Source organism: Caretta caretta, chromosome 21, assembly GCF_965140235.1.
Source record: "Caretta caretta isolate rCarCar2 chromosome 21, rCarCar1.hap1, whole genome shotgun sequence".
NCBI lineage: Eukaryota > Metazoa > Chordata > Testudines > Cheloniidae > Caretta > Caretta caretta.
In genome coordinates this window covers 14,528,438-14,544,110 of record NC_134226.1, presented here as the reverse complement: position 1 = coordinate 14,544,110, position 15,673 = coordinate 14,528,438, and the positions used below count along the sequence as shown (strand labels likewise).

Below are 15,673 nucleotides of genomic sequence, written 5' to 3'. Positions count from 1 at the left end.
CGGGAGGCAGAGCCCTGAAGGCTGGAGAGCAGTGAGTAGCCCTGGGCCCAGGGCTGAGCAAGAGGCAGGTGCCCTTCTAATGTGAGCGGAGAGTCAATGCCAGGCCCCTCGCTACCCAGTGCTCAAGCCTCATGGTGCAATGGGGCGCAGACCCAGGCCATAAACTGTCTCAGTGGGGCGCATAGTTAGTACCACTCGGGGACCACCCCCGATTAGCTGCTTTCCCCACTTACTCACCTCCTGGGGAAGAGCAGCCAATCAGATCTGTGCAGGAGGTAGACAGGGTTCTGTCCCCCCCCCCCAATGACGTGACACCTTGTCAAGCGGGGGACGGGGGGAGAGCAGAGAGACCCCAGCAGCTCCACTTCCTCCCCGTCCTTCCCCTTGTGAGCAACGGGGTCTGCTCTGCCCCTCCCCTCCCTGCATGCAACATCCTGCCTGGAGAGGGGACCCCGCTGCAGCCCCTCCCGAGGCCTGGGAGAAGGAGGTGAAGAACCCCAGGAGCTGCAGGAGGAGAGATGTGACAGAACAGATGCAGGGGCAGAGTTGATGGGGGGACAGGATTGATCTGGGAGTTGGAGGGTGGAATTAATTGTCGGGCGGGGGAGTGGGCAGATGTAGGGGTCATGGCAGCTCCCCCCACCCCCCCACTGCTGCTACTGGAGGCGGTCACGGGAGGGACTGGCCCGAGGAAGCATCTGGGGATACGGAAGAGGAAGGCGGAGAGGTGGGGTGGGCTGGGGAGGAGAGGAGGCCTGCCAGTTTCAGCACCTCTTGCTTTTCAGCCTTTAAAGTAGTGAGATCCCCCTTGCCCAACCCCCACCGGCACCTGTTGAGAGACCAGTCGCTGCTGAATGATGCTTGGGTGCAGGCGAAAGGGAGAATGTCATGCAGGCAGGACCCGCTGAGCCAGGCACAAGGGCAACTGTTCTCTGTTGTGTCAACAACTGCAGCCTCCCCACGAGCAAATTGCTTACCCTGCGCATTAAAGGCTCACCCCGGCTGAGGGCCGGCTGCCATGCCTTGTCTGTCTTGCTCGGGGCATTCAATGGCTCGTACTTTTCGCAGCTGAGGGAAGATTCTCCACCAGAAGGACGTCAAAGAGCAAGTCATTAGGCTGGTATCTCAGTAACGATCTGAGCTATCGAGAACTGTCAGTGCCTTTTTCTGCAGCTCGCCCAGCAAAACGGCCCCAAGTCGTTCTCGAGGGTATCCCAAGGGGAGGCAAATCGGAGTATCAGAGGTTTGCACAAAGAAGACAACCACATGTCTCCTCCTGGAGGAAATCAGAGTTGTGGGCTGTGTTGGTTTTTGTTTCTCACCTGCCCTACGGGTAATTAATAGGCTAAAATGTCAGTTGAGGGGGAAGGTATCAGAGTCCACCCACTTCAGAGTTGCCCAGATGAGGAATCTCTTTCCGTTCTTAGGGGGTGTCTACATTGCAGCTAGCCCCTCCCTGGTGCGGCTACATGGCTTATTTTTGGCTGTAAGGGTGGCCCCAAGGGCTGAGTAATGGGACAGGCCCTGGATTCTCTACTGGGCGATATAAACTGGCCATCAACAAGTTTAGGCTTGAAATTAGGCGAAGGTTTCTAACCATCAGAGGAATGAAGTTCTGGAGCAGCCTCCCAAGGGGCACAGTGGGGGCAAAAAACCCTAACTGGATTCAAGACTGAACTTGATAAGTTTCTGGCAGGAATGGTGTGAGGAGTCTGGCTACACTGGCACAGAGCTGATCTGCGACTGCTAGCAGCCAATATCTCCAATGGTCGGAGATGGGCCACCAGATGGGAAAGGCTCTGAGTTACTACAGAGAATTTCTTCCCAGGTGTCTGGCTGGTGGGTCTTGCCCACATGTTCAGGGTCTAACTTCTCACCATGTGTGAGGGTTCCTTCCCCACTCTGAACTCTAGGGTACAGATGTGGGGACCCGTATGAAAGACCCCCTAAGCTTATTCTTACCAGCTTAGGTTAAAAACTTCCCCAAGGTACAAACTTTGCCTTGGCCTTGAACTGTACGCTGCCACCACCAAGCGTGTTAAACAAAGAACCGGGAAAGAGCCCACCTGGAGACGTCTTCCCCCAAAATATCCCCCCCAAGTCCTACACCCCCTTTCCTGGGGAAGGCTTGAGAAGAATCCTCACCAATTTGTACAGGTGAACACAGACCCAAACCACTGGATCTTAAGAACAATGAAAAATCAATCAGGTTCTTAAAAGAAGAATTTTAATTAAAGAAAAGGTAAAAGATTCACCTCTGTAAGATCAGGATGGAAAATACTTTACAGGGTATTCAGATTTAAAACACAGAGGATCCCCCCTCTGGGCAAAACCTTAAAGTTACAGAAAACAGGAATAAACCTCCCTCTTAACACAGGGAAAATTCACATAAAACAAAAGATAAACTAATCCACCTTGCCTGGCTTATCTCTACTGGTTGTAATTTTGGAGACTTGAATTAGGATGGGTTGGAGAAGATGGATTTCTGTCTGGCCTCTCTCAGTCCCAAGAGAGAACGAACACGTAAACAAAGAGCACAAACAAAAGCCTTCCCCCCCAAGATTTGAAAGTATCTTGTTCCCTTATTGGTCCTTTGGGTCAGGTGCCAGCCAGGTTAGCTGAGCTTCTTAACCCTTTCCAGGTAGCAGGATGTTGCCTCTGGCCAGGAGGGATTTTATAACACTGTATACAGCAAGGTGGTTACCCTTCCCTTTATTTATGACACCATGTTTGGAGTCGGCAAGGAATTCCGCCCCCCTGGGTCAGATCGGCAGAGACCGTGGGGGGTTTTCGCCTTCCTCTGCAGCACAGGACACGGGTCACTTGCAGGTTTAAACTAGTGTCAGTGGTGGATTCTTTGTAACTTGAGGTCTTTAGTCACGATTTGAGGGCATCCGTAACGCAGCCAGAAGTGGTGGGACTACTGCAGGGGTGGGCGGGTGAGGGGCTGTGGCCTGTGATGTGCAGGAGGTCAGATGAGAGGATGGACCCTTCTGGCCTTTAAGTAGATGAGCTCGGTCTTTGCCATGCCGCCCTCCAGCTGCGGTGCCGGAGTCAGGGACAGACATGAGACTGAGCGGATGGGCTGCGGGGGCTTTGAGGAAGGTCTGGGAGATGGCAGCTGAAGCCATCAGAGCACATAAGGTCACCCAGGCAAAGGGGGAAGAGGAGGGTCCCCAAGGAGAAGCCCCAGTGGACACCCATGGATGGAGGTGGGGGGAGACACCACAGGAGACATGGAGGGAGTGGCCAGAGAGGCGGGGGGAGAACCAGCCATGCCCGGGGAGAGGCAGCTGAGACGGGTGGTGCAATCAACAGGATCAGAGACGGTGGGAAGGTCCAGGGAGATGAGGCTGGAGAAGGGTGCCTGGGGTGAGATGTTAAAGCCGGACTGCCAAGGCTGCGTGTCTGAGGATCTTGGCTGTGAGGGGCAGGCGGGGAGGCTCAAGGGAGGGATTATGAGAGGGGAGATGGTAAAATCCGGGAGAGAAGAGCCCGCGGAGAGCGACGGGCCGATGGAGGGTGTTGGGCAGGTCAGGAGGGACTGAGGTCAAGGGGCCAGCAGAGGTCTGAGGAGAGCAGAAGGGCCAGGCCACCACCAGGCCCTGGGGCGAGCAGGATTCGCTGAGGGTGGAATGGAGGGCAGGGGAGGGGGCTCACACTGAGTGGGGGGTGGGTGCGAGTGGGTTGGAGGAGAGGGTGAAGGTGGAGCGGGGCGATGGCCGGGAGTGCCGTGGAGCAGGGAGAGAGCCGTTAATGAGGAGGAGAGAAAAGATGGGGGAGGGCGGAGGGGCCGAAGCTGGCTGCCATGCTGGCTCGAGCGGCGTGTCCATCTAGGGAATCTCAGCTCCTGCCCGGCGCCTCACGGGAGGGTGGAGGCCTCGGCCAAGCTGGGTTCGGCTGCTCAAGGCAGAGGGGCTGCAGCAGGGATGCAGGCACGGAAAGACCGACTCGGTGCCTGGGTGGAGCCCGGGCCCATAGCTGGAGCGCCAGGGCCCCGGGCTCCCCCCAGGGTCTGGGCTGAGGGGCTGCCTGCCAACCTGTGCTGTAACCATGGCGGGGGGGTTGACCCCACTCTCCCAGCACTGGGGCTTGCAGCGGGAAGAGCCCCGGGGACTGGGTGGCGTCCGCCAGTCCCCGTACTAACAGCCCGGCTTCCCTTGGCTTCCAGCAATGGTTCACCGTGGTGGAGCGCTGCCCCCGGCTCAGCTGCACCGTCTCGGACCTCATCATCGGCAACAGCTACTCCTTCCGGGTGTTCTCGGAGAACGCCTGTGGGCACAGCGCCGTGGCGGCCGTCACCACGGAGCTGGCCCACATCCCGAAACCAGGTGGGTGCTGGGGGCGCCCAACAAAGAGCAGCAGCCGGGCGGGGAGGAGGTGCTCTCCCTAAGAGGTGGCCAATGGCAGAAGCAGGAGATCTCCAGCCAGATCCCGGGGGGGCCAGACAGCTTGGCTGGGGAAGCTGCAGCCGGCCGCAGCTCAGCAATGCTGATGTGAGTGAAAGGAGGAGGCCCAGGGTTTTCTAGACGTCGAAAGGTTGCAGCGTTCAGCTCCAACGGCTCGGGCCCTGCCCGGCTCGAAACGGGAGCGCTCTCCCGTTAGAACAGGGGGAGTCCGAGCGCAGCCCTTGTTCCTGACCCCACCCAAGAGCCTGCGGTAGTGGACGGTACGGTGTGAAAGGCACACAGCCAGCTTAGAGCACTTTGGGGAGGCTCTGTGGACCTCTTTGGGATCCCTAACATGGGATTCAGCCCCTAGCTCCAAAGGCGGAAGGATATGAAAAATAGTCCCAATAAATACTCTCTTAAACCTTCCTAAAATAGCTTTTTTTCCAGGAGGGGTGGTCTCCCTGGTAATTTCCCCCCAACCCGTTGCTTTCTCTCCTGTGATCTCCTGCCAGGTAGCATGGGGTGGCACAGCCTCAGAGCTGCTCTCCCAGCATGAGATGTTGGCCCTCCGAGACAAGCTGGGTGGCTGCGGTGGGATCTCAGGGGACATCAGTGTGTTGCGGCGTGGGGATAGGGGTTCTCCTGGGCTGGTACAGAGCACGGGGCGAGGACACATTCCAGTGACCCACTCTTGGCAGGGTTTGATTCTGTTCCTGGGAGGAGGGTGTTCTGGAGGAGTCCGTGCTTCTCTGCTGAGGGTGCCCCGAGCCCCACCGCCGCCTGGCACGAGCACCGGGGCACAGGCGGCCGCTGCAGTGACCTGCTGTTTGTTTCCTAGAAATTGTTTACCAGCCCGAGAAATACTTGGGCCGGGACTTCTCCGAAGCTCCCAAATTCACCCAGCCCTTGGCGGACAGGTCCACCACCAGAGGCTACAACACCCAGCTCTTCTGCTGCGTCCGGGCCTTCCCCAAGGTGAGACTCCGCCCTCTCCTCACCCCGCCTTTCCTCCGCCCTCCCTTGCACGTCTTGTCATGGGGTGGGTGCCTGAGCGGCTGCCAGAGCCTGCAGCGTGACTGTGCTGGGTGCTTGGGTGGCACCAGGCGACGGCAGGAAGGAGCGGGCTCAGAGGCTGCTCCATGAGTGGGGTCGGTGTCTGAAGGGGCCGGAGGAGTTATCTGAGAGCACTGGGAATGCAGCGCCCCATTTTGGCAGGTCAGGGGAGTGCGCCAACCCTGGGGGGTGAGGGGTGGGGGTGCAGAAATTCTGCCCGGGCTCCCCAGCCACATGCACCGCCTTCCTCTCATGGACTTTCCTATGGCCTGGAAGAGGCAGTGGCTGGAATGCAGAGCCAGCAGCTGGGGGACCTGGGTTCTAATCCTGCTGGCGCTGCTTATTTACAGCCTCAGGCAAGTCACCTCACCTCACCCTTAATTTTTCCATCTCTAAAAGGAGGCTAGTTATACTTGCCTGTTTCCCCGCGGGGCTGCGGAGAGCAAGTGTGTTAATATCTAAGGTGCCCCTCTCCGTGGCATCAGGGTGTTTTACCACCGCCGAGGGAACAGTGCCACCTGAGTGGTTAACCCACTCCTCTGCTGCACCAAAGCCCCATTACACGCACACACGGGGAGCTACCCCATTGCCCCGTCAGCGATGGGCATGGGGCCCTGGACGGCTGTTCCCCCAAAGGCCCTGCTGCATGCCCTGAGAGTCCTGTCCAGAAACTGACAGATCACACCAGCTGGGTGGCTTCTAATTCACCACGGCAAAGGGGCTCTTCAAAGGTCTCACTGCCAGGACCAGTGCAGAAAAGCCGTGAAGACGACCAGAGGCAGAGCACTGGCTACAGGAAGAAGCTTTGGGCTAGTGAGGTGCCTCCAGCTGCTGCGAGCAGCTGTTCAGGAAACAAGCTCATTTCTACGGCTAACGAAACCCGCTGTCTTTCAGCCCAAAATCATCTGGCTGAAAAACCAGATGGAGATTCGGGAAGACCCCAAGTACATCGCAGTGATCAACGAGGGGGTTTGCTCGCTAGAAATCCGGAAACCCAGCCCATTTGACGGAGGCATCTATACCTGCAAAGCAGTCAATCCCCTCGGGGAAGCCTCGGTGGACTGTAGGCTTGATGTGAAAGGTAAGGCTGGCGGCTCTTGTGGATCTGTTCCTCGTCCCAGTGCTGGGATTGCTTGTCTTTGAAATTCACAGCCTGAGATGTCCAGGAGCCTTCGGTGCCTGGGTCTTACTGAGATCTGGGGCATTAGGCTTCTTTAAATCTCAACCCTGCATGTTTTACTGAAGCCCACGGCACTGCATTGGAATCTCCTCCTGCCTCACTGTATGTAGGAGGCTCTGACGGCTGCCATTTTGGGGGACAGCAGGGATTGAACCGGGGCCCTCCAGAGCGAAAAGCATGAATGGTGCCAGTTTGAGCTAAAGAGTCAAACCTCCCTCCCTGCCCCTCTAACAGTCTGGCCCAGCGGGGGACCTGTAACACCCACTCCTCAGTGGGTGTCATGAATGTGTCATGGGGGAAGGGCTGTATCTGCCCCAGATTTAGGGTGATAGGCAGCAGGCTCTAGTTAGGACATTCCCAGCAGCTTCTACAGCCCTAGAGACAGATACTACCCTTGGTGCAGCACAGGGGGTGGATGAGCACCCCATGCCCACAGGGAAGGGGCCCCAGGCTGGCCCTTCATTAGTACTTGGGAGTGAGGAGGGCCATATAAGCACCTTGATGGGTTGGGTGAGGCGTGCATCCTCCATAGCCCATTGGGTGGAGACTGCTGGGTGGAGACTGCTAATAGGAGAGCCAGCGAGAGCCCCATTCCCAAGGGCTCAGCATCCTCAGCTGTGCCCCGGTTTTCCCAAGCGCTCAGTACCCCCCATGAACATGTGGCCAGAACCGTTGTGATGCGGAAAGCTGTCCACCAAAGCGGGGCCTAGGTCCCTCACTGAGCAGCTGCCAGCTAGTCGTGGCTCTCCAGTCGTGGCTCTCTGGGCCACGACCTCATTGCCATTCTCCGAGCCTTCCCAGCTCACTCCCCGGGGCGGGTAAGAGGGGTGCGCTCAGGCTGGAAGGCCTCAGGGTTTCCAGTAGAACGTCCCTTTTCCATCTCACGTGGCCTCTGTGCACAAGGCCCGGCGCCCAGATGCTACAGCCCCATGGCTGCGGCTAGATGAGCCAGATTTGTGCCTGGCTCCCCCAGACGCTCCTGGCTGGAATGAGGAACTGTCCCGTGGTGACCTGTGTTCTCTCCCTCTGGAGCGCCGCAGGGTCACCGTATTGCCCTACTGCGATCTCTTTAAGCCGAGCTCTGCGGCTGGGATATTAGGCTCCAGGGGTGGCAAAGAGCCACCGGCTATAGTGGGCTTTGTAACAGCTGCGCTAGGGTTTCGGGCCAGTGTGGGGTGCAGCCAGCCAGAGCCCATCTGCTGAGCGGCCCACAGTGTACCGGGAACCAGGAGCGCCGTCTGGTGACCAGGCAATGACAGTGGCATGCAAGGGCACCTCCACTGGGAAGGCTGAAAGTAGGAAGCTGCTAGCCAGTTAGCCAGATCGCCGCTCTAGGCACCCCTCTCCCCACCGTATAAACTAGCAGCCCAGCTGCTGGCCACACCCCTTGCCCCCTGCACAAGTAGGCCCCTAAGCAGCTAGCCTGGACAGACACGCCTGGCTTTGCAGCCTAGGAGTCACCAAACTTGGCCTCTGCCGGGCCACGAGAGGGAGCGGTTCCGGGGCTGAGCACCTGCTACCTCACCAGTGCTCCCGGGAGGTGAGCAAGAACATTGCAGCTGCTCATAATGGAGAGGCGATGAGGACAGGTCGTCCTGAGACTGTCTGAGGGGCTCTAGTATTAACAGCTTGAATCGCACCCGAGAGTGAAGCCTGGGCGGGGCTTGGGCACAGGTGTTAGGCGTTCACATTGGCTTGCCCTGCCGACCTCGGGCAGCCGTGTTGCACAAGCTGCAGCTTTTGACTAGCCCTGCAGGGTAGCGCCAAGTGACGTGCTCGACATAACCCTCCTGCACGGAGGGGCTGGGCCTAGGACCCAGCAGTGCAGGGGTCAGCGGGGAAAAGGGACACAGCGCCCGGCCCAGTTGAAGATGGTAGAAGGCACCTTTGCTATCGCCTGCAAATGGCTCCGCTGGAGAACCACCATGGGGGGCATATCCCCTCCCTGGAACGAGCTGGCACGGCCCATCAGCGCCCCCTGGAGCTTGCCCTGCTGCCTGCTCTGGGGTGACCTCAAAACATGTGCCACCCCCCCCCCCCCCCAGCACCAGCACCCACAGTCAATGAGACGACAACAGAGCCCGTCCCCATCAGTTGCCAGCTGGCGTAGGGATGCGAATGCCCAGTAGTTCACTGGCTCCCCCCTGAGAGGACTCAGCGGAGATACCAAACAGGCCCAGCCCTGAATGGTGCCCTGTGGCAGGCCTCACAGCTGAGGGACGGTTCACGCCCCCTCAGTCCCCATCTACAATAGTGGCTCAGCATCACTGTGGCTGCATCCTGGCTGGGCTAAGGGTACGCATTCTGTCGGCGTAAATGCAGCCGCAGCGACAGGACCCCAGCGGGCTGAGCCGGTGCGGACCCGCTTCTGCAGTGTGATGTGGCTGTAGAAGCTAGGGCTAGTGGCCGACATAGGCACGCTGCAGGCTGGGGGAGTCACACGGACCCTAGGGGCGCCAAGCCCTCAGGTGGGGACAATGGCACCCTCCAGAGCCCTGACCCAGGCTGGAAAAGCTAGAGCACCACAAAAACAGGCAAGGAGACGACACCTGGGTTTATGGCTAGGAGCCATGGGAGCTGTGCGTGCAGTCCAGCAAAGCGGAGTGGCCACGAGTGCAGCCGCTAATACCTTTAGGGGAAGAGTAGGAAGGGGAGGAGCGTGCCCAACCTGGGAAGATGGCAAGGGACCCGAATGTGGCAGGACAACAGGTGGTGGCTTGAAGCCAAGGCGGAGTGGACAGGGAAACATTCCTACATCAGACTAGTGGGTCTGGGTACTGGATTCCCTGAGAGCGGGGTTTGTGGCCCCCCCCCCCCATGAGGGCAGAGCTTGAGGGGCAGGGCAGAGAAGACGGTGGTGGGAATGAGGGACGGCGTTGTCCTGCAGCACGAGTGGCAAAGGCCCAAGGGGTGGTTTCCTGACTCTGCTATGGGATTGTTTTTCACAGTACCCCAGTGAGGGCCATGTGGCGGGTCTGAGGAAGGACAAGGTAGGTTGGCGTCTACATGGGGCTATAATCAGGCCAGTCGGGGCAGGGGCATCCGGCCCCAAGGACCCAAACACGGTTGCTACATTTTAGGTCGTGTGATCAGTACCATCCCCGCTTGCCCTCTGTGGGCTGCCTGCTGGTGGAGAGAGGGCTGTTTGCACGGTAGGGCGTATTCTGGCCAGCGCAGCGTGGTGGGGATGGGGAGCAGAGACCCAGGCCTTGCTGTCACTGCGTGAGTCTGGTGACAAGCCAAGCCCTGCGAGAGAAGCCGTTCCCAATCCTGGGGCCGTGCTGGGCATGAGCCTGGGAGGAGGGGTGGTGACGGTGGAGGTGTGTGGAGAGCCCTGTGTCATTAGTGGGCATGTGGGTGAGGGGAGCTCTGGTGTGTCGGGGAGCACAGAGTCTTTGGGAGACATCAGTGGTCACAAACAGGGAAACGAGTGTAGCCAGACGCATGGAGGGTAGGGGGTGGGCATGTACAGGGAGAGCAAAGCATCGGTCAGATTCTGGGTTGGGAGCATCTGTATATGGGGGTCCAAGCCTGGGCCCTTGGTGCCCATGCAGGGGGAGTGGTACGGGGCCAGTGGGGAGACAGATGAGTGGAGCTGGAGCCTGGTCATACAGTGGGAGGGGCAAGGGGCAGGACACGTCTGTAGGAAGAGAGCTAGGCCAGAGCATGGGAGGACGCTGTGTGGGCGTCGGGAAGCAGCTCTGGGCCAGGCTTTCCCCTCTGAAGCTGGACAGATGGGCTGCACAGCCTCTCCTTGCCCCCCAGCCCCAGAGGCTCCGGTCTCAGCACGGCACTGTCCCGCTGGCTCAGGCCTGGTCTCTTTGCTCCGTAGACGGAAGCTGCAGCTTGGAGTGAAGTTGCCACTTGGTAGCGTGGGCAGCAGAAATGCAGCGGACCCTGGAGCCTGCCGGCTTTGGCCCTGTCCCCAGATCTGTGTTCGTCTTCAGCTCTGTCCCGCGCTGAAGCAGCGTCCTGTGGCGGCAGCTCTGCTCCGGTGCTCCAGTCCCCCAACGTGCCTTTAGCTGTGACAATAAAAAGCTTCCCAGTGAGCGTGCAAGGCACTGCTGCGTGGTCTCTGCGGGCGAGGCAGGGTGGGGGCTGAGCCAGAGCAAGGCTCTGGGGCAGGGGCTGGGCTGCTTTCTGGGGCCTTGCTCCTTTAGGTGCTCAGAGGGCAGGAGCCCAAGGGAGCTCTGCACTCAGGAAGGAGGGGTCCCTACTGGTCAGGGAGGGGTTAGCACTGGGCTGAGCCTGAGGATCAGGTTTGGATTCTGGACCAGCCTCACAAGCTGGCAGCGTGTGTGTGTGTGCAGGGGGGAGATGAGAGTCTTTTCCCCATGCATGGCTGCTGGAGCATCTGGAGCTGCAAGGGGGCAGTTTGGGGGCAGGAGCTGTGTGAGGGGGGTGCAGCGCTTCTGAGCAGCAGGGGCTCTGCCTTAGCGACTGGAACTGGGCACCCCTGCCCGTGGGGCCAGGCAGGGCTCAGACTGCCTGTGGGCCCCCGGAAGGGCTGTCACGCTCCCCTGGGAGAAGCTGCGGCTGTGTCCCCGTGCAAGGAGCGGCACGAGCAGGCGGCCAGGGTGGGGAGCGCCGGCGTAAGCAAAGCCACGGGGCAGAGGGTGAAATGGGATCCGTGAGGATGATGGGGCGTGGACAGGGGACAGTCAAAGCGGTGGGGAGAACCAGGGGTCGGCACCGCCATGTTGTGCGACGGACGCTTGACAGAATTCCCGGACGTAGTGACGGACAGCGGGAGAGTTGTGTCATTCATTACTGCGGACCTCGACATGTTCACCACAGACACTCATGTCCTTGTACGGACACATTGCTGACCCCTGCGGGGAGGGATAGCTGGGGGGAGGGATAGCTCAGTGGTTTGTGAGTTCAATCCTTGAGGGGGCCATTTAGGGATCTGGGGCAAAAATTAGGGGTTGGTCCTGCTTTAACCAGGGAGTGGGACTAGATGACCTCCTGAGGTCTCTTCCAACCTTGATCTTCTATGATAGGCACATGGGAGCAGATTTGCTAAAGATCTCAGCGTACAATGCAGCGTTTTACACCCACTTAGCCCTGGCTGCAAGAGAGTAGGGAATCCGGCCCCCTTGTGCCACAGGAAGCAACCTGGCTGGCTCAGCTGATGTCTCTCTTCCTTAACTAAGCTAACACCCCAGCAGCGTGCTGGGGCCGGGGCGGGGCCACGCTGCTGCTTTCCTTCTGCAGAGCTGGGAAGCCGAGGGCCTGAGCCTTTCAGGCCGCGTTTTCAGGCACTCAGGGCCCACCTCCGGGGCCCGATTTTCCAAAGAACTCAGCGCCCAGCCGGCACAATTTGCACTGAGCTCTGGTGAAAAGCTGGCCTTGGCCTGCTGCAAATGGATTGTTTGGCAGCAGCAGGGCTGTTGGCTGGTGACATTGCCACCTTCCCCTCCAAACCGCCCCTTCTGCCTCCGCCCTTGCTGCAGAGAGAATTCCCTTTCCCTGCCTCAGCCCTGCAGTCTCACTGCAGAGCCCAGCTGCCTCTCCACCCTCTGCCCCGACCCGCTCTGCCCCCCACCCCAACTGCCTGCAGCGTTAGTCGTCACGTCCTACCCTGCACTGCGGCATAGCCTTGCTGGGCATTTAAACCAGCAGCTGCCTCTTACCCTGGAGGGGTGCATTGCCTTGCTGTCGCTGGCTGGGGTCTCGCACCCAGCCCAGCCCTCAGTGTGGCATTCTGAACACTGCTCTCTACACCCCTAACCCATCTCTGGGGACTCGGAGACTCACCCAACGTCTGCAACCCACCCGTGAAAGGCACAAAGCGTGGGAAGCCGAGACATATCAGCTGGGTAACTCAGGGCTTGGTCTCACACAGGCTCCTTCCTTCTGCCAGCTTCCCCCTATACCTCCACTGATCTGCAGGGCCTCCTGCCTCTGACCCCCCCTTCGCGATGGGTCACGATGATCACTCCCTCCCAGAACCTGGCAGCAGGTGCTGCTGCTCCCCCAGGGTCTCGAGGAAGGATACCCAAGTACCCCATGCATCGCAGAGGCATTGCTCCCTTGAAGAGCTGTCGTCCCCTGGGGTCTAGAGTTTCATATACGATAAGCAGCATTTCTAGGCGGCTGCTTTATGGCGCCCCTAGAGCAGACAGGCCCCCCAGGGCAAAGGAAAGCCAGCACAGACAGCGACACCTATGGAGCGACCGTAGGGCTGGACATCAGGAAACCTGGAAGGGAGAATGCGGCCACAGACTTTACCTGAGCCCTCTTTCCATGCAGGGGGGTCAATCGGTGGTGATGGTGGGGTCTCCTCCACGTCGGGATCTTGAGGGCACCATGTAGCCCAATAGCACAGGGTTCACAATATGCTGCAAGGTGGGGGGTTAGTTCATAAAGATCTCAGCAACATAAGCTATTGAACGTGATCCAGGCTGACTTTCCAAAGCAATCGAAGCAGACCTTAGCTCCTTGACACATTCATCAGACCAACTGCAATTGCTTCCTTCTAGTTTTAAAATTCCCAGCAGAATGAACCACAAAGGGTGCCCCTGCAGAAGCTAACTGGGGTTCAGCCTTTAGCATCACTGGGGCCAGGAACTCACCCCAAATCATTGCAAAGTTCATCCTGAACCCAGAGAATTTCCCTGCCACGTGTCCTGCCTCCTAGAAATCTGAGCACTGCGCATTCCTTAGTATTAAAAGTATATTTGCAAGCACCTCAGTTGTTAGCTCTTGCAGCCTGCGTGGTAGACCATTGGGCTAATCCCTGAACCCGGCTAGAATAACGCACAGCAGTGGCCCAAATGTACTGTACCTTGGACACCACAAAATCCCCAGCTGAGCATCCAATAAGCCGGTGATGAAAAGGGCGAGTCATGCAATATAAAAGAAAAATAATATCCCTTCTACACAACAGCTGGCGGCCCATAGCCCCTTGGTGAGTTAACGAGCCCCATCTACTCTCAGGCTTCAGAGGAGCAGCTGTGTCGGTCTGTATCTGCAAAAAGAAAAGGAGGACTTGTGACACCTTAGAGACTAACAAATTTATTTGAGCATGAGCTTTCATGAGCTACAGCCCACTTCATCGGATGCATTCAGTGGAAAATAGAGTGGGGGGATTTATATACATAGAGAACATGTAACAATGGGTGTTACCATACTATTCTCAGTCGCAAGATGTGGGCATGAGACAATGCATCAATACGTTACAGGGAGATGGAATAAAACCCTTTAACTAACAATAACTCAATAACAGTGAGGAAGCTTCGTTACTTACAGAGCGGAGACTACTCAGGTCAGAGGCTGTTTATTATCATAAACCCTAGACTGATCCATCAGGTTAAAAAGAAACAGCTGGTAACCGGATGGCAGGGAAAGGGCTTTAATCGCTTTATGCAGTAGCCTCTGTTCCCAGTCAGTCACTCAGCAACCAAGCCAAGACAGTGGTCACAGCCCTGCAGGCTGTATGTCAAGTCCTGGTTAACAATGGCTTGTGCCAGACACAAATCCCCCAGACAGCGAAGTATGAATTCCAATGAAGTGAGCTGTAGCTCACAAAAGCTTATGCTCTAATAAATTTGTTGGTCTCGAAGGTACCACAAGTCCTCCTGTTCTTTTTGTGGCTCCAGACTGACATGGCTGCTACTCTGAAATCTTGCTTACAGGAGAGTCACTGCATGCGAGCAGACAGAAACAATGGCCCTTCAGCCTTCTCAGGATAACTAAAGGCTCAGGGAGGGAATCCGCTCGCATTGCCCCTAGTTCCCTGGGTCCTGGTCCCTGAACAGGGCTGCTCAGTGTAAATCAGCAGCGTCAGCTGGCCAAACGGGCTCAGATAGTTCACACAGAATTTGTGGCAAACCTTGGGTATTAGGTAATAATGTGGCAAAGCAGAGGAGTCATGCTCAGCATTTATAGAACACTACACATGTTCTGGCATACCGAAGCCCCACCATGCATCAGACAAGCTGGGTATTCGTTTTCCTTCTGCCAGCTAAAAGATTGTCTTGGTAGCAGGTTTGTGCAATGGTGCCGACAACAGATCAAAGATCACCTGTGTAGAGACTGTCTGTCTGAGGCTGGGGACAAATCACAAAGCAGCTCCTCCCCCTGACCCCCCCCCCCCCCGGGCTGGCGCCCATCTCGGTCAGTTTTATACCCGTTCAAGGCACATTGCCCCTGTACGGGCTAGGTCAGCTTTACAGGCTTGCTGCCGTGGTCCCTACAGGCTGCAGCATTGCAGAGGAGCTGGGATTTAGGCATGTCCCCGCCTGGTCCCCAGCACACCTCCTGCAGGGGATGTGAGGGACAGGTGGCATCAGCTCTGACCCTGGCAGAGAGTCCATGCATGTGGGGAATCGCCCGGGGCGGGGACAGCTGGACAGCTGTTTTGGGGCTTCTTGGTGCTGGCATAGCTGCCATGAAGGGGCCGTGTGGCAGTGATGAATTCTCGCATCGGCGGGAGCACTGGGGAATTGGGCTGCAGGCTCTTTCTAATCCTGGGTGTGCGGGAACGGCTGAAAGGCTCAGCTTGAAGAGCTGGAGGACGTGTCTGAACAAGGGCCTTCCCCAGGGGCAAGTGCACTCGGGTGCCAGGCTGCTGGGCTGGACAGCTAGCCCTGACCCTGCTGCTCTGCCCCGGCCTGCCACTGGAGCGTAGCCTCCCCAGACCCAGCTGCATCCTGGGATACACGCCAGGACAGGGTCACACCTTACAGCTAAGGGGGAATCCTATTCCACTCCTATAGCCCTGTTGCCCTGGGAAGGGCTCGCCGTGGGACCCCAGCCAGGCAGAGTTCAAGACACCCCTCCCCACCCCTGTGGTCCATCCCATCGTCCCTGCAGCCCACCCCCGATATAGGGGACCCCACCTTTGCTGCCCCTGCCTCCTGCTCCCTCCCCGCTGCCCCATTCCCCATGTCCACAGGCACCCTGGGAGCTGGGCACTAGCAGAGGCAGCCTCCAGCCCGAGCACCCATCACCCTCACCAGCCCCACCCTGCACGCCCGAGCAGCTTTCACTGGGCAGCGCCCTCACGCTACTTCCACCAGAGGGCGCCATTGCACCAATTTCC

The 15,673-nt window shown here is 58.2% G+C and overlaps 1 protein-coding gene across 4 annotated transcripts in view; it reads left to right on the top strand.

Moving 5' to 3' along the window:
* The window catches only part of MYBPH (myosin binding protein H), a 48,453-nt gene that overhangs the window by 17,135 nt on the left and 15,645 nt on the right, over positions 1-15,673 (top strand). For 2 of the 4 annotated variants that reach the window (XM_075122115.1, XM_048826736.2), the window contains 3 exons: positions 4,172-4,331; positions 5,230-5,366; positions 6,339-6,525. In XM_075122115.1, coding sequence (XP_074978216.1) covers positions 4,172-4,331; positions 5,230-5,366; positions 6,339-6,525 — 484 coding nt within the window. Of the gene's footprint in view, positions 1-4,171; positions 4,332-5,229; positions 5,367-6,338; positions 6,526-9,572; positions 9,615-10,456; positions 10,686-15,673 lie in introns of those variants that run through there. The other 2 variants (XM_048826738.2, XM_048826737.2) reach the window with 2 other exon arrangements.